At 39.7% G+C, this 21,631-nt stretch overlaps 1 protein-coding gene across 7 annotated transcripts in view; it reads left to right on the top strand.

Annotated features, from left to right (window-relative positions):
* The window catches only part of LOC133567956 (uncharacterized), a 51,714-nt gene that overhangs the window by 14,062 nt on the left and 16,021 nt on the right, over positions 1 to 21,631 (top strand). For 3 of the 7 annotated variants that reach the window (XM_061919600.1, XM_061919599.1, XM_061919604.1), the window contains 20 exons: positions 5,460 to 5,528; positions 5,629 to 5,700; positions 5,773 to 5,829; positions 6,038 to 6,097; positions 7,243 to 7,308; positions 9,377 to 9,442; positions 9,555 to 9,599; positions 9,676 to 9,747; positions 9,826 to 9,879; positions 9,960 to 10,031; positions 16,102 to 16,167; positions 16,266 to 16,337; positions 16,417 to 16,476; positions 19,687 to 19,743; positions 19,829 to 19,876; positions 19,971 to 20,030; positions 20,110 to 20,163; positions 20,249 to 20,311; positions 21,422 to 21,499; positions 21,568 to 21,618. In XM_061919600.1, the coding sequence (XP_061775584.1) occupies positions 5,460 to 5,528; positions 5,629 to 5,700; positions 5,773 to 5,829; positions 6,038 to 6,097; positions 7,243 to 7,308; positions 9,377 to 9,442; positions 9,555 to 9,599; positions 9,676 to 9,747; positions 9,826 to 9,879; positions 9,960 to 10,031; positions 16,102 to 16,167; positions 16,266 to 16,337; positions 16,417 to 16,476; positions 19,687 to 19,743; positions 19,829 to 19,876; positions 19,971 to 20,030; positions 20,110 to 20,163; positions 20,249 to 20,311; positions 21,422 to 21,499; positions 21,568 to 21,618 (1,242 nt within the window). The remainder of the gene's footprint in view (positions 1 to 5,459; positions 5,529 to 5,628; positions 5,701 to 5,772; positions 5,830 to 6,037; positions 6,098 to 7,242; positions 7,309 to 9,376; positions 9,443 to 9,554; positions 9,600 to 9,675; positions 9,748 to 9,825; positions 9,880 to 9,959; positions 10,032 to 16,101; positions 16,168 to 16,265; positions 16,338 to 16,416; positions 16,477 to 19,686; positions 19,744 to 19,828; positions 19,877 to 19,970; positions 20,031 to 20,109; positions 20,164 to 20,248; positions 20,312 to 21,421; positions 21,500 to 21,567; positions 21,619 to 21,631) is intronic. The other 4 variants (XM_061919601.1, XM_061919602.1, XM_061919605.1 and 1 more) reach the window with 4 other exon arrangements.

Raw genomic sequence — 21,631 nt, 5'->3', positions numbered from 1 at the left:
TGGCCAATAAATGCTTTATAAAGTAATATCGGAAATTATTGGTATCTGTTTCATAATTATCGGTATCTGTTTCAAAGAAGTAAATGTTATGACTTTTTAAAACGCTGCTGTGTACACGGACGTAGAGTGAAGTAAGGCGCTAATAAACCTTAAAGGCACTGCCTTTGCATGCTGGCCCAGTCACGCAATGTCTACGGCTTTTCACACACACAAGTGAATGCAAAGCATACTTGGTCAACAGCCATACAGGTCACACTGGGGGTGGCCGTATGAACAACTTGAACACTGTTAAAGATATGTGCCACTCTGTGAACCCACAGCAAACAAGAATGACAAACACATTTCGGGAGAACATCCGCACTGTAACACAACATAACAAATACCCAGATCCCTTGCAACACTATCTCTTCCGGGACGCTACTATGTACACCCCCCCGTTGTCCTCCTCAACCCCATCCCCCTTAACCTCCTCATGCTCTCTCTCAGGGAGAGCATGTCCCAAATTCCAAGCTGCTGTTTTGAGGCATGTTGAAAAAAATAAGGCACTTTGTGACTTCAATAATAAATATGGCAGTGCCATGTTGGCATTTTTTTCCATAACTTGAGTTGATTTATTTTGGAAAACCTTGTTACATTGTTTAATGCATCCAGCGGGGCATCACAACAAAATGAGGCATAATAATGTGTTAATTCCACCACTGTATGTATCGGTTGATATCGGTAATTAAGAGTTGGACAATATCGGGATATCGGTAAAAAAGCCATTATCGGACATCTCTACCTACAATCTCGTAAAAGGTCTTAAAATATCTATTAACTTACTTTCATCTTAAATATGTATAAACTTCCGTCTTGCTTTGAACATGTTTCGATTTTTGAGGACGTAATGATGGAACTAAAGTAGGCTACCTGTGCTGCTTGTTTGGAAATGATCGCACACCATCAGCTAGCGTGCTGTGTGCCCACAGCGTTATGTTGTTTTGGTTTAGCAGTAGAGAAAACGTAACGAAATTCCACAGCAACGCCGAATTAGTTGCCTAAGATGGATAAGTGCAAGTTCAACTTTAAATTCCGGGCCTCCAATTTTCCTTCATGTCTTTTGTACTTTCTTGCCAGCCATGACTAGCGAGGCTATGTCGATAGCAATTCTGCCTCCACTCAGATAAACAAAGATTGTAGATGACTAACGATGGCTCACTCAGTTCTTTTGCAGGCCTGTGAAATGTCTGCAAAAATCTGCATTTTTTAAGTTTTATTTTGGCGTCAAAATCATTTCCACGTTTTAGGATCCGAACATTTGTTGAACGCTTGCCTCAGCCGCATGTACTCACTGTTCCTCTTGCCTAATCACCGCACTACATTGCAGGACAGGATGAAACAAGCTCGCTAGTTAGCATAGTTAGCACAATCTGGTTATTACTTGTCAGCATTCGCCCTCTGAGCCACAGCTTTGACGGCTTTCTACCTTGCTGCTAATCATATTTGGACGATTGCAATCCAAACACTTTTAGTTCCAAACCAGTTGTAGTTCTAGAGCATTTAGCAAAAAGGTCTATTTTTGACGTGACGAGGGTAAACCGAGGTCACAACACTGCAGGTAAAGTAGACAGAGTGAAACCTTGTGTACCCTGTTTGAAGTTTGAGAGACAAAGAAAACAAACAAACAAACATGGCAATTTATCCATGCCGGCAAAATTTTGTCGGCATTCATAAACAAAATTACACATTTTACATTAGTCAGCTATAATTACCGTACAGTAAATTTAGTCAAATAAAATATTAAGTATAAAAGATAAGGCCTCTTTCAAGTTAATGAGAAAGCACTTTTGTTTAAACTCTTTGCAAAGTATTTGTTGAACACAAAAGTAGCACAATCTCATGGTCAGGAATGATGTACAAACCCCGTTTGCATATGAGTTGGGAAATTGGGGGGAATTTTTTTTTTTTTTTTCCATGGAAAAGGGGAGTTTTTTGGGTTGGGGCACTAATTGTAAGTGTATCTTGTATTTTTTATGTTGATTTAATAAAAAAAATGAATAAAAACATTATTCTGTGGCCCGCTACTAATCGAGCCGCGGCCCGGTGGTTGGGGACCACTGTCTTAGATGATCATGGGCCCAGAGAAGCCGGCGGCGTTTCTGGATGTTGTTGATAAATGGCGTTCACTTTGCATAGTAGAGCTTTAACTTGCACTTGCAGATGTAGCGACCAACTGTATTTAGTGACAGTGGTTTTCTGAAGTGTTCCTGAGCCCATGTGGTGATATCCTTTAGAGATTGATGTCGGTTTTTGATACAGTGCCGTCTGAGGGATGGAAGGTCACGGTCATTCAATGTTGGTTTCCGGCCATGCCGCTTACGTGGAGTGATTTCTCCAGATTCTCTGAACCTTTTGATGATATTATGGAGCGTAGATGTTGAAATCCCTCAATTTCTTGCAATTGCACTTTGAGAAAGGTTGTTCTTAAACTGTTTGACTATTTGCTCACGCAGTTGTGGACAAAGGGGTGTACCTCGCCCCATCCTTTCTTGTGAAAGACTGGGAAGCTGTTTTTATAGCCAATCATGGCACCCACCTGTTCTCAATTAGCCTGCACACCTGTGGGATGTTCCAAATAAGTGTTTGATGGGCATTCCTCAACTTTATCAGTATTTATTGCCACCTTTCCCAACTTCTTTGTCACCTGGCATCAAATTCTAAAGTTAATGATTATTTGCAAAAAAAAAAGTTTATGAGTTTGAACATCAAATATGTTGTCTTTGTAGCATATTCAACTGAATATGGCTTGAAAAGGATTTGCAAATCATTGTATTCTGTTTATATTTACATCTAACACAATTTCCCAACTCATATTGAAACAGGATTTGTAGTTACTCATTCTTTTCTCTACAGTTCAATGCCAATTCAAATCTTTCAGGCCCTTTTTCTATTTTTTAATGTTACGTCTGGCAATGTACACATGCTGTAAAACAAGAGTTACAGTGCATGCTTTCTTCATTATTTGTGTATGAGCGCGGGAGACCCAGAAGCAGCAAATGCTCATATGTTGGTGTGGAAAATTTCATCCGTCCAGGTTCTACAAAACCAAAAACCAGTGAAGTTGGCACGTTGTCCATCCATCCATCCATCCATTTTCTACCGCTTGTCCCTTTTGGGGTTGGGGGGGGTTGCTTGAGCCTATCTCAGCTGCATCATAAATAAATAAAAAATACAATTATTTGCAAATCTCTTTCCACTTCTATTCAATTGAATAGACTGCCAAGAGAAGATATTTAATGTTCCAACTGAGAAACTTGATTTTGTTTTTGCAAATAATCATTAACTTAGAATTTAATCACTGCAACACAGTGCAAAAACGTTGCAACAGGGGCATTTTTACCACTGTGTTACATGGCATTTTCTTTGAACAACACTCAGTGAACGTTTGGAAACTGAGGAGACCAATTATTGAAGATTTTTCAGGTGGAATTCTTTCCCATTCTTGCTTGATGTACAGCTTAAGTTGTTCAACAGTCCGGGGTCTCTGTTGTCGTATTTTAGGTTTTATACTGTGCCACACATTTTCAATGGGAGACATTTCTGGACTGCAGGCAGGCCAGGAAAGTACCCACACTCCTTTTCTACGAAACCACACTGTTGTAACACGTGGCTTGGCATTGTTTTGTTGAAATAAGCAGGGGCGTGCATGATAACATTGCTTGGATGACAACATATGTTACTCCATTCAGCATTAATGGTGCCTTCACAGATGTGATTGATTGATACTTTTATTAGTAGATTGCACAGTTCAGTACATATTCCGTACAATTGACCACTAAATGGTAACACCCCAATAAGTTTTTCAACGTGTTAATCAATACATGGTAAGTTACCATGAATTGATATACTGTTTATAAGTTACCATGAATTGATACACCATAATAGTTATTATGGTGTAAGTTACCCATGCCTTGGGCACTAATACACCCCTATACCATCACAGATGTTGGCTTTTCAACTTCGCGCCTATAACAATCCGGATGGTTATTTTCCTCTTTGTTCCGGAGGACACAACGTCCACAGTTTCCAAAAACAATTGAAAATGTGGACTCATCAGACCAAAGAACACTTTTCCACTTTGCATCAGTCCATCTTAGATGAGCTCAGGCCTAGCGAAGCCGGCGGCGTTTTTGGGTTTTGTTGATAAATGGCTTTGGCTTAGCATAGTAGAGTTTTAACTTGCACTTATAGATGTAGCAACAAACTGTAGTTACTGACAGTGGTTTTATGAAGTGTTACAGAGCCCATGTGGTGATATCCTGTAAGACACTGATGTCGGTTTTTGATGCAGTAGCGCCTGAGTGATCGAAGGTCACGGCCATTCAATGTTGATTTTCAGCCTTGCTGCTTACGTGCAGTGATTTCTCCAGATTCTCTGAACCATCCATTCATCCATTTTCTACCGATTGTCCATTTTTGGGGTCGTGAGGGGTGCTGAAGCCTATCTCAGCTGCATTCGGGCGGAAAGCGCGGTACATCCTGGACAAGTCGCCAGCTTTTGATGATATTACAGACCGCTGATGGTGAAATCTCTAAATTCCTTGCAAGAGCCCGTTGAGAAATGTTGTGACCCTCGCCCCATCCTTGCTTGTGAATGACTGAGCATTTAATGGAAGCTTCTTTTATAGCCAATCATGGCACCCACCCGTTCCCAATTAGCCTGCACACCTGTGGGATGTTCCAAATAAGTGTTTGATGAGTATTTTTGCCACTTGTGCCAGCTTTTTTGAAACATGTTGCAGTAATTAAATTACAAATGAGCTAATATTTGTAAAAAATGTTTTCCAGTTCGGACGTTTAGTATCTTGTCTTTGCAGTCCATTCAATTGAATATAGGGTGAAAAGGAATTGCAAATCATTGTATTCTGTTTTTATTTACGATTTACACAACATGCCAACTACACTAGTTTTGTGTTTTGTACAATTGTGTAGATGTCACAACTCGTGACTCGCCTGCTGATGACATCATATTGTCAAAAATGAACTGCACATTTTTTGTTGTTTTGCCTATCATTCACAATCCCAACAGTATCTAAGACAAGAACACATGTTTTTTTTAATGCATTCTAATTTGTAATTAATGGCCAACAGTGCAGCTAAGGGAGTAGTCTATTGCGCCCATAAATCCCTGTAAAGAAACATCAAAAACCACCAACAGTACTCCATCTACATTTCGTAACCTAAATATTAACCAAGTATTAGCGATATTGTTACTATAAGCGCTAACGCAGACAAACTACTTTTAGTTGTGCATTGATCACAAAGAGCCAACGAGCATTTTTTAAAAAAAGGCTTTATAGGCAGAATAGAGCTACTCCCATTGGCTCCATTGTGAGCTGACTTTGACAAACGTTGATAAGTTAGTGATTTTTCAGAGATGATTGTGTATTTTGCCTTAGTCACGCCGATTCTTCTTTTAGGTGACGCTCTTGCAGCAAAATCAAGACATTTCAGCCAGTAACGACAGCTTAGACGGCAAATCTTCCAAGGTCAGCACACACACACACACACACACACACACACACTTGCGCAGTTTTCTTGCTGACGTTAACCTGTGAAGCTAATATCCAATATTGTCGTCATCCGCAGGACAAGTCAAGCATGTTGGGTGGGATCTTTAAGCGACCTTACAAAAAGGGACACGCCCGCAGGCCCTCGCAGGTGACAAGACCTAGTTTAATTTACAGTGTGTGCAAGGTGCTAAAAGTAAAATATCATATTTTGTTTTCTCAGGATCTTCTGGATATTGATTTGTCTGCTAGCAACAACAATGACAATGAGAGCACCAAGGTGAGCATTGAATGTACAAATTAAAAGCTGAGCACACTTTAAAATGTTCTTTGATGAAATATGTGTTATTTATGTAATAAATCTAAATAGCTATCCTCTCTAAAGTGTAGTTGTATCCAAATCTGTAGTTAATATCAGTAGTTCAAATGTTGTTGTATGTAAGTTAGGGACACATCTTCAGCTGAGACTAATGTTTGGTCTTTCTCAGGAGCCAGCAGACATATTCAAAAAGTCACCAAAGCCTTTAAAAGAAAAGACTAAATCTCAGGTAAGTAGCATTTCTAATATTCTTATAAATATGTTTCTGGGATTCCTTTAGTCAACTTTGTTTTAAGTTTGGTTTCACAATTTTGGATAAGCTTTTGAACTGACTATTTGTGAACCTGTTTAACAGTTTCAGGAAAATCCAGAACTCTTTTGGTTGTCAATGTTGGCACATACTATGTTTCGGGACCATTTTAAAACCACTTTGCAAACTTTTTAGCATATTTTGTGGTTAATAACACAATAGCTAAACTTTCAAGTTTCAATACAAATTGACAAAGATATTTTCAAAATTTTGGTCATTGACATGACAGGCAGTACATTTAAATGCACTAAAGAACCACATTATTGTATAAACTGGTTCTAAATGATCTTATTACAGCACAAGTGAGCACCTTAACTTGATTGTGTTTGGCTTTTTAAAAAACACACCAAAATACGGTTGGAAAGCAGTTCTGTCCAGCATGTCCTGAGCTACTGTGTCTGTGTGGGACTAACAATACATAATACAAATGATATGTGTGATAAGCAGACAACAATAATAATCAGTGATAGATGACATGAGGTATCTCTGCCTTGATCACATTAATTCAAAACATTCACAAGCAGCATTGTTATCTAATTAAATGTTCATGTTGAACAATTTAGATGCCATTGACATGTAAACCACCAGTTAAAAATAATTCACTGCACAGTTTGTATTTACAGTAAATAGTCAAAGCCATCCAATACTGTTTTTTTTGTCTCTGATGGTAATAATAACTACAAGTGTCCCTTAAACACAATAAAACATTACTAACAGCAAAAAGCAGTGGAATAATCGTTTGTAAAATCAGGAGATTCTGCTACTGACTGCTACTATCTCTATCTTACTAGCATTTAGTATTGTTTTCCTTTACTTATATTTCTATGTTGCTGAAGGAGCTAAAATGACCACAATCGCCCCCTAACGTACACAAGGCACATATTGTATGGCCAACGGTGGAATTATAGTTAGAGCATATAAACTGGGACTTCCCAAACTGGTGTGAAAATAGAAGAAACCAGATTAGTTCAGAAATCATGCTAATTTAGTGCATGGAAACATAGTTTTTTACTTTGTAGCACAGCTGCATTTGAACTTAATCGCCGCATCTTCTTGTGTTTTAGGACAATTTGACAGTGGACAATGAAGTATCTGCCAACAGTGACAGTCTTACAGAGAAGACAGCCAAGGTAAGCTTGTCCTTACATATGCTTGGAGCTGCACAATTCTGTCCATTCAAGACTTTCTTGCTTTGAATTGACTTTACGATTCTCACACCTGTCAGCCTTCCTGTTTTTCCTGGGAAATTCAGTTTTTCTATCCTTCTTTTCCAGAGTCCTTCTGGTTTCAGGGTATTTGTGGGGTCTAAAAGCCTTAAACAAGTCTTAAATCCAACAAATCAACTTAAGGACTTAAAATGTTTAAATGTACCTACAATCTCATGAAACATCTTAAAAAATCTATCAACGTTTCTTTTATCTAAAACATATATGAACGTCAGTTTTGCTTTTAAAATGTTTTGATTTTTGAGGACGCTATAACGTAACTACAAAATGGAACTAAAGTAGGCTACCTGTGCTGCTTGTTCGGAGATGACCGCGCACCATCAGCTAGTGTCCTTCATGTGACGTCTTTAGTGCTTTCTTGCCAGCTGTGACTAGCGAGGCTCTGTCGATAGCAGTTCTGCCTCCACTCAGATAAACAAAGATTTTAGGTGACTGATGTCATGTTACTCTGTTAATTTGCAGGCATGTGAAATGTCCGCCAAAACGCAAATATCTGCGTTTTTAAAGTTTTATTTTCGCGTGAAAAATCATTTCCGTGTTTTAGGATCGATACAACATGTGTTGAATGCTCGCCTCAGCCGCACGTCCTCATTGTTCCTCTTGCCTAAACAGAGGACTACATTGCAGGACAGGGAGAAGATCATGGGTGCTGAAACAAGCTTGCTAGTTTGCATAGTTAGCACAATCTGGTTATCTTACTTGTTGTCCCCTGGATTCACTCTCTGAGCCACAGCTTTAACGGCTTTCTACCTTGCTGCTAATCACATTTGGATGATTATAATCCAAACACTTTTAGTTCCAAACCAGTTATAGTTCTAGAGCATTTATTCGTAGCAAGCAAGAAGGTCTATTTTTAATGTGACGAGGGTAAATTGAGGTCGTAACAACGCAGGTGTACTACCTGAGGGGGAGTGGCTACCAGATACGGTTGCCAAATGGAAAACGTATTTGCATGCATGTTATAGAACTTGTGACTTTTACGCTACATTTTCAATGATAATAATTATTGATGTCCAATAATATCGGGCTGCCGATATTATCGGCATACTTGGTCAACAGCCATACAGGTCACACTGAGGGTGGGCGTATAAAAAACTTTAACTGTGAACCCACACCAAACAAGAATGACAAACACATTTCTGAAGAACATCTGCACCATAACACAACAGAGCAAATACTCAGAAACCCTTGCAGCACTAACTCTTCCGGGACGCGTCAATATACATCCCGTGCTAACCCCTACTCCCCCCGGCCACCAACCGCCACCCACCTCAACCTCCTCATGCTCTCTCTGGGAGAGCATGTTCTAAATTCCAAGTTGCTGTTTTGAGGCATGTTAACAAAAATAATGCACTTGTGACTTCAATAATAAATATGGCAGTGCCATTTTGGCATTTTTTTCCATAACTTGAGTTGATTTATTTTGGAAATCCTTGTTACATTGTTTAATGCATCCAGCGGGGCATCACAACAAAATTAGGCATAATAATGTGTTGATTCCACCACTGTATATATCTGTATCTGTTGATATCGCAAACTATAATTATGAATTGGACAATATCGGATATTGGCAAAAAAGCCATTATCTGACATCTCTGTTTATAAGTTAGAAAGCATTTAAAAATTGTGCGTTTGTCACACATTACAAATGTGAAGGATTGGCAAAATTCCCCAAAAAGTACAGCTCTCATTTAAAGCATGATGCTTTACTGGCAATAGCGAATGGCAGAGTATGTTTGTCATACAACTTCAGAAATAAAATATATGAAAAATCATCCATATTTAGAGAGAAAATGGCGAGTTAGTGTGAATCGAAATCTTTGAAATCTCATGTAACCTACATACTATTACAGACATACATGAGCTATATTTATAATGCATCAGACCTGGCATACATCATAATGTATGTTACACATGATTTTTGTCAATGATTAGTAAAGTATGCATCATGAGTTTGTTGTTTGCTTTACAGTATCGTGAAAAGGAGAAGTTAGAAGGCTCCAAAGAAAACCTTGCAGAGAAACACAAATCCAAACAGGTGACTTGTTGGGATGCAGAAGGTTCTAGAATCATGAGTGAATATTCTTTGCCAATGAAATGACCAAATGTGAAAGATATAAACATATATAATGAGTTGTGTGTGTTTTCAGAGTGGCTTCAGTGCTTTGATGAACACCCTCTCCTTTGACAAGCAGGTGCACTCATGTCCGCCATTTGCTGTTATTGTAAATATCTCTTCCAAGAAGAATAGTTAACATTGTGTGTGTTTAGGGGAAGGACAATACAGACGTGGATGTAGAGGAGACATTGGACAATGCAGAGAACCAGGCCAGCCACAAACAGGTTCTACCACCTTCTTCTCTATGCACCTTTTCAGCAAGTCCCAGCTGACATTGACTCTTTTCCTCCCTTCATTTTCAGAGCAAACTAGCAGGAGTGATGGCCAAACTGAATCCATTTAAAAATGAAAATAAAGTAAGCAGTCACTTTGCATTCATGTCATGGTTTTAATTAGATATTACTGTATATGTACTGTGTCTCAATATTGTGTCCAGGAGGAGAAGCAGAGTGAGTCCAGCGATGAGGACACGCCCGCCAGCACTGACAAGACATCCTCTCACAAACAGGTGCTGAAACTTTTCCAGAAGGTGTAAAAGTCTGTTTTAGTCGGATGCCATAAAAGACATGAGCTCAAAACGTTCTGTGTCCTAACCCTCCTCAGGGCTCTTTGGTAGGGGTCATGTCCAAACTGAAGCACTTCTGGCATTATTTGCTGACCTTCATAATCACCACCTTTTTGGTCTTATACGCAACTCTGACTGTTTTGCAACAGTTTTAGGACATTGTTGAGTTTTAGCACAATTTTAAGACAATTATGGAACCCTGACTGTGCTTCACATTAATATTAGGAATATTTTGAGAGTTTAGGACACATTTGTCACATTTTATGGTCCTCGGCACAACCCTGACTGTTTAGGACAATTTCAGGACATTTTGTTTCTTAAGCGCAATCCTGACTGTGCTTTAGGATAATTTATGTGTTTTTGGAAATTGACACAATATGTTTCGCTACAATATCAGGACATTCAGAGTTTTTGGACAGGTTTAAGACATTCTGTAGCCATGACCACAAACCTGACTGCTTAAGGAAAACGTCAATACATTTTTGGTGGACCATTTATGCAAAACCCGCTTTTCTTACCTAATACTGCCTGTTTTTGTGTATTTCGGATCCCCATAAGTCTCAAAAATTTGAACTCAAACCATGGAGGTAGGGATGCTTGATATGGCTTTTTTTTAATATCTCAATATTTTTAGACCATAACACGATACACGATATATATCTCCATATTTTGCCTTAGCCTTGAATGAACACCTGATGCATATAATCACAGCAGTATGATGATTCTATGTGTCTACATTCATTCTTCTTCATACTGCATTAATATATGCTACTTTTAAACTTTCATGCAGAGAGGGAAATCACAACTAAGTCAATTGACCAAAAGTGTATTTATTAAACAGTTATTAAGCAGTGGCACAAACATTCATGTCATTTCAAAACAGAAAGTGCAAGATTGTCAGAGACATTTTAAAACAAGCTATTAGTGCACTTTTGTGCATGATGTCACTAAGATGACATATCAAAACAACACTAAATTAAAGTGCACTTTTTGTACAGAACGCCACTACAATAGTTTACAACAAATAAAGTGCACTTTTGTGCATGATGTCACACAAGATATTTCAATAACTGTCAAATAAAAATGAGCTGCATGATAGGAAATCAAATCTCTATGTGGTAGGTTCCTGCAGATGCAAAATCTCAGATTTTGTGTATAGATTGTACAGAGCTAGCTTGACATCGTGTATATACTGTAGTTGTAATAACAAGCATGACGTGCTGCATGTATCATGATCAATTTTATAATGACTTACTCGATGGACAGTTGTCTGTTAGGTCCAACTGGCCGGGGACATTTTTTCCCCAGTTGATTTTGTGTAAGCATTTATGGCGAAATAGCTTGACTCCAAGTTCCACATTAACACCATCAAGTCACGCTGGTCCCGACTCTCTTGGATTCCGTCTGCTCCAACGTATCATCACCATTACCTTCATGCCTACTAAGCTTCTATAAGCAGTAGGTCATCCTCCTTATGTTCAGCTTCAAAAAGATAACGTGGTGAATCCTCATTTATCCAAAAATAGTCGTCTTTGTCGTTTATTACCAAGTCTGCCATGATTAGAACACACAAGCGTTTGTTTCCAGAAGCCGGAACACACACACATATTCCCGGAAATAAACTGAAACTGAACTGAACTAAAGAATATCGCAACTGTGTTGCTATGGGAACGTAAATAAATGCGCGGGATAAATCAGTTCCAGTAATGCTTAAAATGACCAGCATGCGGTAAATATTGTACATCTTGCTATGAACGTGTCTGTTACTACATTATATACATACTTGCAGTGTGTAAATAAAACATTGGAGGGTTTTGAAGTTGTTTTAGTGGGCTTTGATGGCTACAATGTTAACTCCCATTAGCCGCATTTTGCAACCATTTTTTTATCATCTTTAAGAATTAAAAAAAAGTGTATTCTTTTGTGTCATGATAGTGAACGATAGGCAAAATTCCCCCCAAAAAGGGGCAATTCCCCTTTAATGTTTACAAATTCAGGAAATAAATGGAAGGTGTAGCAGATTTTAGTTTTTGCTTTAGTTTAGTTATTAAGTATTGACTTTGCTTCGCTCAAACAATTGTATATAATTAAACTTAATAAGAAAGTAGTTGTGTTCATGTTGTTAAACTGTCAATAGCCCTCACCATAAATCAAAACATCCCTACTGACTGTGTTTTAGGAGAATTTCAATGCATTTTTGTTTTAAAGGGAATCTGGACTTTTCTCACGAATTGGTTCCTGTTTTTGTGTTGTTAGGATCTGCATAAGTCTAGAAAATTTTTGAATAAAACCACGGAGACATGATGGAGATATTTATAAATAAATGTTGTCTTCCTTCATACTTCAATCAATCAATCAATGTTTATTTATATAGCCCCAAATCACAAATGTCTCAAAGGACTGCACAAATCATTACGACTACAACATCCTCGGAAGAACCCACTTCTTTCACATGAACTGTTTTGGAAAAAAGCATTGGCATACTTGCCAACGAGCTTATATTTAGAAAAACTGCTCATTGTCTGCTGTATAAAGCAGGCCAACACCAACTGTTTGTCATACCAACATTCAGACAACTCAAACAACAAACACACGCTACAACGCCCTAATTATTCTACTGGCAGTTAAGAATGCTAATTTATGGGTATTAATCATGAAATGTTACTAGATTACAGAAATGCTAATAAAAATATATATTTTACAGACAGAAAGTTACAGGAATGTACACTCCATCCCATGCTTACATCTTCTTGTGCAACATTAGAATGTTTTAAGGGGAACTAAATGTGATTTCTGAAAGGGGTACAAAGTATTTCCAAAGCAGGACTCCCACCGAGACCTACAATACTAGTACATAACTCATGAAAAACTTTTTGTTTTAATTGTAAGGAGGCCAAATCACCTACAGTATATTAGAAAATAATCTAGTCTCATCTCCCCCTACCCCCAGCCCCATGGCCCTTTTGAATATCTCCCTAATTCTGACTATTCAAAGTTGGAAGTGTCAGAAACTGAATGGATGTCAGGCAGAAGACACTGTTAAAGTGGAGGCACGTAAATAAGAATACATTTTGGCCGCTTGTACCCGTGATCTTATCCTTTCGGTCATGACCCAAAGCTCATGACCATAGGTGAGGATGGGAACGTAGATCAGGCATCTGGTCAGGATGCCACCCGAACGCCTCCCTCGGGAGGTGTTTAGGGCACGTCCAACCGGTAGGAGGCCACGGAGAAGACCTAGAACACGTTGGGAAGACTATGTCTCCAAGCTTTGCCTGGTAACGCCTCGGGATCCCCCGGGAAGAGCTGGACTAAGGGAAGTCTGGGCTTCCCTGCTTAGGCTGCTGCCCCCGCGACCCGACCTCAGATAAGCGGAAGAAGATCAATCAATCAATCAATCAATGTTTACTTATATAGCCCTAAATCACTAGTGTCTCAAAGGGCTGCACAAACCACCACGACATCCTCGGTAGGCCCACATAAGGGCAAGGAAAACTCACACCCAGTGGGACATTGGTGACAATAATGACCCAGTGGGACGTCAGTGACAATGATGACTATGAGAACCTTGGAGAGGAGGAAAGCAATGGATGTCGAGCGGGTCTAACATGATACTGTGAAAGTTCAATCCACAATGGATACAACACAGTCGCGAGAGTCCAGTCCAAAGAGGATCCAAGACACAGCAGCGAGAGTCCCGTTCACAGCGGAGCCAGCAGGAAACCATCCCAAGCGTAGGCGGACCAGCAGCGCAGAGATGTCCCCAGCCGATACACAGGCGAGCAGTACATGGCCACCGGATCGGACCGGACCCCCTCCACACGGGAGAGTGGGACATAGAAGAAAAAGAAAAGAAACGGCAGATCAACTGGTCTAAAAAGATGGATGGATGGATGGATATACTAGCACCGGTATACCGTAAAACCCTACTTTGTTTTAGAAATAGCAACAGCGGAGGATGCAGGTGCATGTACGAGCCAGTCTGCCCCACAACAAGAGATTAGAGAAAAATAAGGAACTCATTGACCACAACTTTGAACGTCAACTGAATAAAAATGGCGGACTGGCGCAAAGCTCTCTGGTAAATCTCGAACATATATGAAGATATTCATTGACGTAACTAACTCGGGACTTATGGGGATCCAAATACACAAAAAGAGTTGCCGACAGATAAGAAAACTTTGTTTTTGATTACTGACCCCGGATGGACAACGGATCCCTCTGTGATCTGTTGACTTCTCGATGAACGGGACTCTCACATTAGGGGACGGCGTGGCGAAGTTGGGAGAGTAGCCATGCCAGCAATCTGAGGGTTACTGGTTCAATCCCCACCTTCCACCATCCTAGTCACGTCCGTTGTGTCCTTGAGCAAGACACTTCACCCTTGCTCCTGATGGGTCCTGGTGAGCGCCCTGCATGGCAGCTCCCTCCATCAGTGTGTCAATATGTGTGTCTGTGAATGTGGAAATAGTGTCAAAGCGCTTTGAGTTCCTTAAAAAAGGTAGAAAAGCGCTATACAAGTACAACACATTTAAGCCCCAGAGACAACCAGAGTGCGGCTTGAAGATGGTCTGTAAAACATAATCTATGCAAAATGTTGAACAAAAAGACACCATTACAGTTCATGTTATGTAGACCACTACAGGATGTGTTTTACATGTGAAAAGAAACAATCACAATATGACCCTTTTAATGCAATCCTGGCTGTGTTTGGATAATTTCTCTGCTTTGGTCTTAAACACAACTTTACAATTGTTGGTCCTGGACACAACTCTGACTGTTGTTTGGGACAATTTCACTGCATTTTTTGTCTTAAGCGCAACCTTGGCTGTTTGACAACAACTTTAGGACATTTAAAAAAAAGTTTTAGAACATTTTATGGCCATGGTGCATCATGGACTGTGCTTCAGTGGAATTTCACTATTTTTTTGACTTTAAAAATAACCCTGAGTCTGTTTTTACAAAAATGTTACATTTATTATAAGAGTTTTAGTACAATTTGAATGTTATGGCCTCGGGCACAACCCTAAGTGTGCTTTAGGACAATTATTTATATTGTTTTATATGCAACTCTTCACAACAAGCAATTTAAGGACTTTTTTGGTTTTATTTTAGAATATGTTTGATCTTTAACACAACTCTGACTCTTTATCAGAAATCTTAGGACCTTATCTTCAAGTCTTTGGACAATTTATGGACTTGTTTGCTTTTAAACACAACCCTGGCTGTTTTACAACAATTGTAGGACCTTTTATGATAGTGTTTAGACTATTTGTGCGCAATTTTGCTCTCAACCACAACCCTGGCTGTTTTACAACAATTTTAAAATCTTATCTGAGAGGCTTGGGAGAATTTAAGGATATTTTTACTCTACACATTGACTGCTTTTATAACAAAGTCTTTTTTTTCAAAGTTTTAAGACAATTTTAGGACATTTTATGGTCTTGGGCACAATCCTGACTGTGCTTTTGGAGAATTTTAGGACATTTCTTGTTTCAAACTCCGACTGTTTTTTCCAGTAACTTTAGTACCTTTTTGGGGAGTTTTTAGACAATTTCAGGTCATAGGCACAATACTGCCTGTGCTTTTGGACAATTTAAGATATGTTTATGACTGTTTTGAAGACTGCATAGGATTCCCATGAAGTCATGATGATTGATTATTTTGTTTGTTGGTGGCATTTGTAACCTTGGGAGGTAATTATATTGGTGATGATGGAGCTTGTGAGGCCATGGACTTGGAGGTTGTCATGTACTTAGTTTTAAGGCATGACTTTGATGATGGTGATGGATTTTGTGAGGATTCAAAAGGTCTATGAATCTTTAGTCAGTTTCAATTCCCAGCTGATACCCATGGGGAACAATAACTACTTTATTTAAGCGATCTGTTGGCAACTCTTCCAAGTCAGCACTATGCTGACCACAACTTTTAAGCATTCATCAAAGTTTCCAGCGTTATTTTTTTCTGTATTGCAACATTTGTCACATTTACTTGACTTTCTTCGTTTGCACAGAAAGAGCCAAAAGATACAGACACACTCAAAGGAGCTGAGAAACAAATGGAGGGTAAACCGAAAGCTGTAAGCCATTTTTCTTTTTCATGAATAATCACTTACGGCACTCACACACTTCCTTCCCCTTTAAATCCTGTCTGTTTGTTGTTGTATGTTCCCGTCAGCTCAAAAACGTGGACGGAGAGAGCTACCATAGAAGTGAAATACCACCAGTTCCACCTCGACGCACTCCGAAGGTTTGCCACCATTTTGCTTCAACTTGATGCTTGTAAGAGGAAACTTTGTGTTATTTATATCAGCAACATGTCCTCACAGGAGAAGAGCGGCACACCAGTGCAGGAGAAAGGGAAGACAAAATCATCTGAGGGCGCTCAGGTACTGACTAACTCTGTGTCTTTGCTCCTTGCTTGTCTTTTGTTTTTAATATCCCATATTCTTGTGGGATTTTTTTATATACACTTCAGAAGTGTCACAATAGTGTGTAATAAAAGTGTGTTTGCCTTAATGCTGGAATTTAGACCGTTTAAAAGAACTTTAAAGGGGAATTGCACTTTTTGTTTAAATGTTGCTTATCGTTCACCATAATTATGAAAGACATGATGACAAATCTATTTTTTAATGCATTCTAAATACTAAATAAATGTGATCAAAAGTCAACTTACAATGAGCCTGCGAGATCTGCTCTATTCTGCCTTAACAGCCCTTAGAAAACATCCAAACACCTCAACTAAGGTTTTATATACATGATGTTAGTATATTTGTAACATAGTAACAGGCACATTCATAATAACATTTAATATAATGTATGTTGCTCATTTTAAAAAAAAAAAATACATCACTGATTATTGCTCAATGCAGGCTACAAACATTATAATGTGTCTCTTACTGTACAATGTCTGCTGTCATTTGGATGCCGACTGTTAGGATGTTCATATATTCCCATTTTGATAAGGAAACTCAACCTGTTGAAATATGTCTTTATTCTTCTAATTTCCAGGTGAGAAGCATGATTGCTCCCCTCACCTTCCAGGGGGTGGAACAAGGGGATGGGTCAAATGCTGAGAGTAATTTTGTCAGGTTCAAACACTGATGACCTATATTAAACAGACAAGAAGAAAGGTATCAGGCAGAGACAGAGTTACATTTTGCTTAATCGAGGGGAGACGTTTTTTGGGCTGTACTCTAGTTACAGATCCAAACTACGCTCTAAAGTTCAGCACCTGCGCTCCTGTCCCTGCTTACATCACTGAAACTGCTGCTGAAGGAGGTGGGGTAATCTCAGCAACCCCAGTTAGACACAATATACGACTATTCAAGAAATGCAAATGTGCGGACACTCGTGATATCGCCTTGTCTCTGCTCTGTCTGCGTCACGGTACTCGATGTTCGGCCTTGGCAGTCAGCAGGCCGAGTCTGGACACAACACTTATACGAGACGACTTGCAATCTTGGATTGCCAGCTTTGCACTGATAGAAAAATACAACTTCAACACAATTGATAATATCTATAGCAACAGCCCTTAAGCACAAGAGTTGTGTGATAGTATATACATAATTATTCCAACACATTTCACCACATCTAGTGTGTGTGACTATCAGTGGTACTTTAACTTTAATGGTGACTCCCATTAGCCGTAACTTTACTATCTTTAGGATCCTAAAACAAAAAGGTATGTCTTTGTCGCTCATAATGATCGTGAACGATAGGCAACATTCAAAAAAGTCCAGTTCCTCTTTAAAGGGGACTCATAATGCCCAATTAACTTCCCGGGTGCGAATTATGAAAAGTTTGAGGACTTTTGGCTTTTTTCCCAGCTTTTTCTCCCCCACTTCCAGTTTGACTTTGCGGGGTGCGTTACAGCTGTGCCGGGCATCCCTGGACTCGGGTGGCCAGCTGCGGGGCTTGTGGGAGTGATTTTTGAACACTTTGAGGACTTTTGGCTTTTTCCCCCAGCTTTATTCTACCTATTGCCACCTTTAGTTCATTCATTTTCGACCACTGTATTTGGGATCTGGATAAGTCCCAGAAATTTGAAATCAAACCATGGAGGAGGTATTAGAAAAAAAATCTTGCTTTTCTTAATAGTCCCTCTTACTTAGGGAGTATTAAAACATTTTCCCCAATTGTGACATTTTTCCCAAGTGTGATGTCATCGCCATATATGGTAGAAATTTACCCGAGGTGCTTTACGCAAGACCGCCATTGTAGTCAATAAGCGCACCCTTTTTTTCTATCATCTTGTTGTGGGGCAGACTGACTCGTGCATGCCCATGCATCCTCCGCTATTTATTTTATTAATTGATTGAAACTTTTATTAGTAGATTGCACAGTACAGTACATATTCCATACAATTGACCACTAAATGGTAACACCCCAATAAGTTTTTAAACTTGTTTAAGTCGGGGTCCACGTTAATCAATTCATGGTATGTTGCCATTTCTAATAAAAAGCAGCATATAGTTTGAACTTATATCTGTCAGTAGACTCCATGTGGAAGTGCTTAAATCTATAACAGCGATAGCCGAGAGAAGACACTTTTGAAATGGAGGCACATAAAAGAGACCGCCCACAAAATGCTGCATCCTGAAGAAGCGGTAAGAAGGCTGCTTGAAAACAAACTTGCCAACCCTCCCGATTTTCCTGGGAGACTCCCGAATTTCAGTCCCCCTCCCGAAAATCTTCCTGGGCAAACTTTCTCCCGATTTCCACCCGGTCAACATTATTGGGGGCGTGCCTTAATAGCACTGCTTTTATCGTCCTCTACATCCTGTCGTCACGCCCACTTTTCAAACGGCGTGCCGGCCAGTCACACAATATATGCGGCTGTAACACAAACAGAAGTGAATGCAAGGCATACTTGCTCAACAACCATACAGGTCACACTGAGGGTGGCTGTATAAACAACTTTAACAATGTTACAAAAATGCTCCACACTGTGAACCCACACTAAACAAGAATGACAAACACATGTTGGGAGAACATCCGCACCGTAACACAACATAAGCACAACAGAACAAATACCCAGAAGCCCTTGCAGCATTAACTGTTCCGGGATGCTACAATACACACACACACACAAACCCCATCTCCCGAATTCAGAGGTGTCAAGGTTGGCAAATATGCTTAAACATAATCTATTGAAAGTTTTGAGCGACGACCATTAACTGTTATGGAAATAACAAAGGAGTGTTTCAAATGTGGAAAAACTAATCATAGTATGAGCCTTTGACTTGCTATGAGGGTTTTAGAAGCAGTTTCATGCACATGAAGAAATAGGGTTTTTCTTCATGACATCTTGAAACGCGAGCATAATGTGAGGAAATGATAGATTTTTCTTGCTTTTGGTGTTCATGAACAGGCTGTAGAGACACACATTATTGTTAGAACATCTTCAAATGTCAGGTTTGCTTAATACTGTGTGGAATAAGCCTGTACTTAACCCCCCCAACACACAGGCCAAAGAAGGACATTACATCCCGACAGTAGGACATTCCCAAAAGCCTTCGGAGGGGGTCGGAGGATGCTCCAGTGTGAGATGGACATGAAAATGATGTTGGACCAAAGAGTTGTTGTTTGTGTTCCAGGAGGAGAAGTTATCAGGCTCCAAAGAAAACCTCACAGACAAACCCAAAGTCAGACAGGTGATTTATTGCAATTACTGGCTGATGTGTTTTAATGAAAGATGTGAACTTTAAGAGGAGTGGTGTGGTGTGTGTCTACTTTCAGAAGGGCTTCAGTGCCATGATGAAGAGCACCTTCTACTCCGACAAGCAGGTTATATTCCCATCTACTGCTTTTTGTCTGATAATTCTGCTAACCAATGGAAGACAACAATGAATGGAGTGAGGATGTGTGTGTGATTGTTTAGGAGAACGCTGATGTTGGGGAGACATTGGACAAGGCAGAGAACCAGGCCAGCCACAAACAGGTTCTATTATTTTCTGCTGCACATTTTAAGGAAGTCTTTGAACTTTCTCTTCACTCTTTGTCTCTTTTTCTGTTTTCAGAGTAAATTTGCTGAAGCGATGAACATAATGAATCCATTTAAATATGCACAAAAAGTAAGGTAGACTGTCAAGACGGCAGTTGTTGTTTTTTTTTTTTAATACATTTTGACTTTATTGGGTCCTATCTGGTCTGCATCAGGACAAGCCGAGTGATTCCAGTGACGAGGACGCAGCCACTGACAAGTCATCCAGCCACAAACAGGTGCTTTCTCACCCAAACACGCTGGTGCTTCCTGCCATCACCCAGACAACACACCTTTACCTGCACATCACCTACCTTCTCTGTATCCTGGAGTCAAACTAACGCCTCCTTCTTCCACCCAGTCAACATATCTACCTTCTCTGCATTGTGTGCTTACGCTGGTGCTTCCTGCTTTTAAGCGGCCATCTTGAGACGGCAGCAGCGCAGCAGCATCAGCGCAGTGGTTCTTTTGAAGGCGTGTAAAATCCAAACCAGAGCAGTTATTAAAACTCTTTTAATAACTTTTAATCAGAAGGGTTCAATCTCTCTCCTGTGCGGGTTTGAAGCCGACACGACAAACGCGCTCAGAGGAGATAATGTTTGAAAAAAGGTGACGGGTTTTAAGTGAGACCTACATAGTGTTTTTTGTTTCATGTCTCTCTGACATTCTTACCGGAAGTTACGAACCGTTTTGTCTGTGTGTTCTTCCTAGGAGCAGTTTTGTGTGTGTTTTATTCCTAGGGGGTGATAGAGCGCAATTTTAAGTTTTGGGGGGGGTTTTTTTTCGTTAGATCGCAATTTTTGCCAGTCCTGATGTGTGTGTCCAGTTTGTTGAGTTTTGAAGCATTTTCAGGGGTCAAATTACAGCTCAAAGAGGCAAAAATGACATTTTTTAGGAAACCTTTGTTTTGAAGGGGTTTTTGCCAACTTCTTGTTGATTTTTGCTGAAGGAAGTCAGTGTATGAAATCTTTGTCTAAGTCGTACTTACTTAGAGGTTTTTGTTTCATGTCTTTGCGACGTTCCAAATGGAAGTTACAAGCAGTTTTGTCTGTGTTTTTTAATAGGGGGCGCTAGAGCGCAATTTTGATTTTTGGGGTTTGGTTTTTTATTAGATGGCAAGGTTTGCCATACTAATGTGTGTGTAAAATTTGGTGAGTTTTGAAGCATGTTAAGGGGGTCAAATTACAGCTCGAAGGTGCGGAATAATAATAATATAGAAAGAAAGAAAGAATAAAACCTTAGAAATACAATTGAGTCCTCTGTCCCAAAGGGACGTTTCGGTCTATGTCAGCTTTATCCAGTCTTGTACTGACTAGTACCTGAGTTACTTGTGTGTTTTACTCCTGTAGGCCAATAAGGACGTGCTGTCTGGAAAGAAACCTGACAAAGAAGCTCCAACAATTCCGTCCCAAAAGCCCCTGAAGAAGGTAGAATGAGCATCCAGTGTTGGCATAAATATTGTTTTTTGTTTTTAAGCTTTACTGTCTGATTGCAGGAGTTGAGGAACAGAGCTGCCAACGCGTGTGTGCAGGAGGACCAGCAGCAGGTTGCACATTTGT

Source organism: Nerophis ophidion, linkage group LG14, assembly GCF_033978795.1.
Source record: "Nerophis ophidion isolate RoL-2023_Sa linkage group LG14, RoL_Noph_v1.0, whole genome shotgun sequence".
Taxonomy (NCBI): Eukaryota; Metazoa; Chordata; class Actinopteri; order Syngnathiformes; family Syngnathidae; genus Nerophis; species Nerophis ophidion.
The sequence above is the reverse complement of the archived record's forward strand: the minus strand, read 5'-3'. Positions and strand labels throughout refer to the sequence as shown.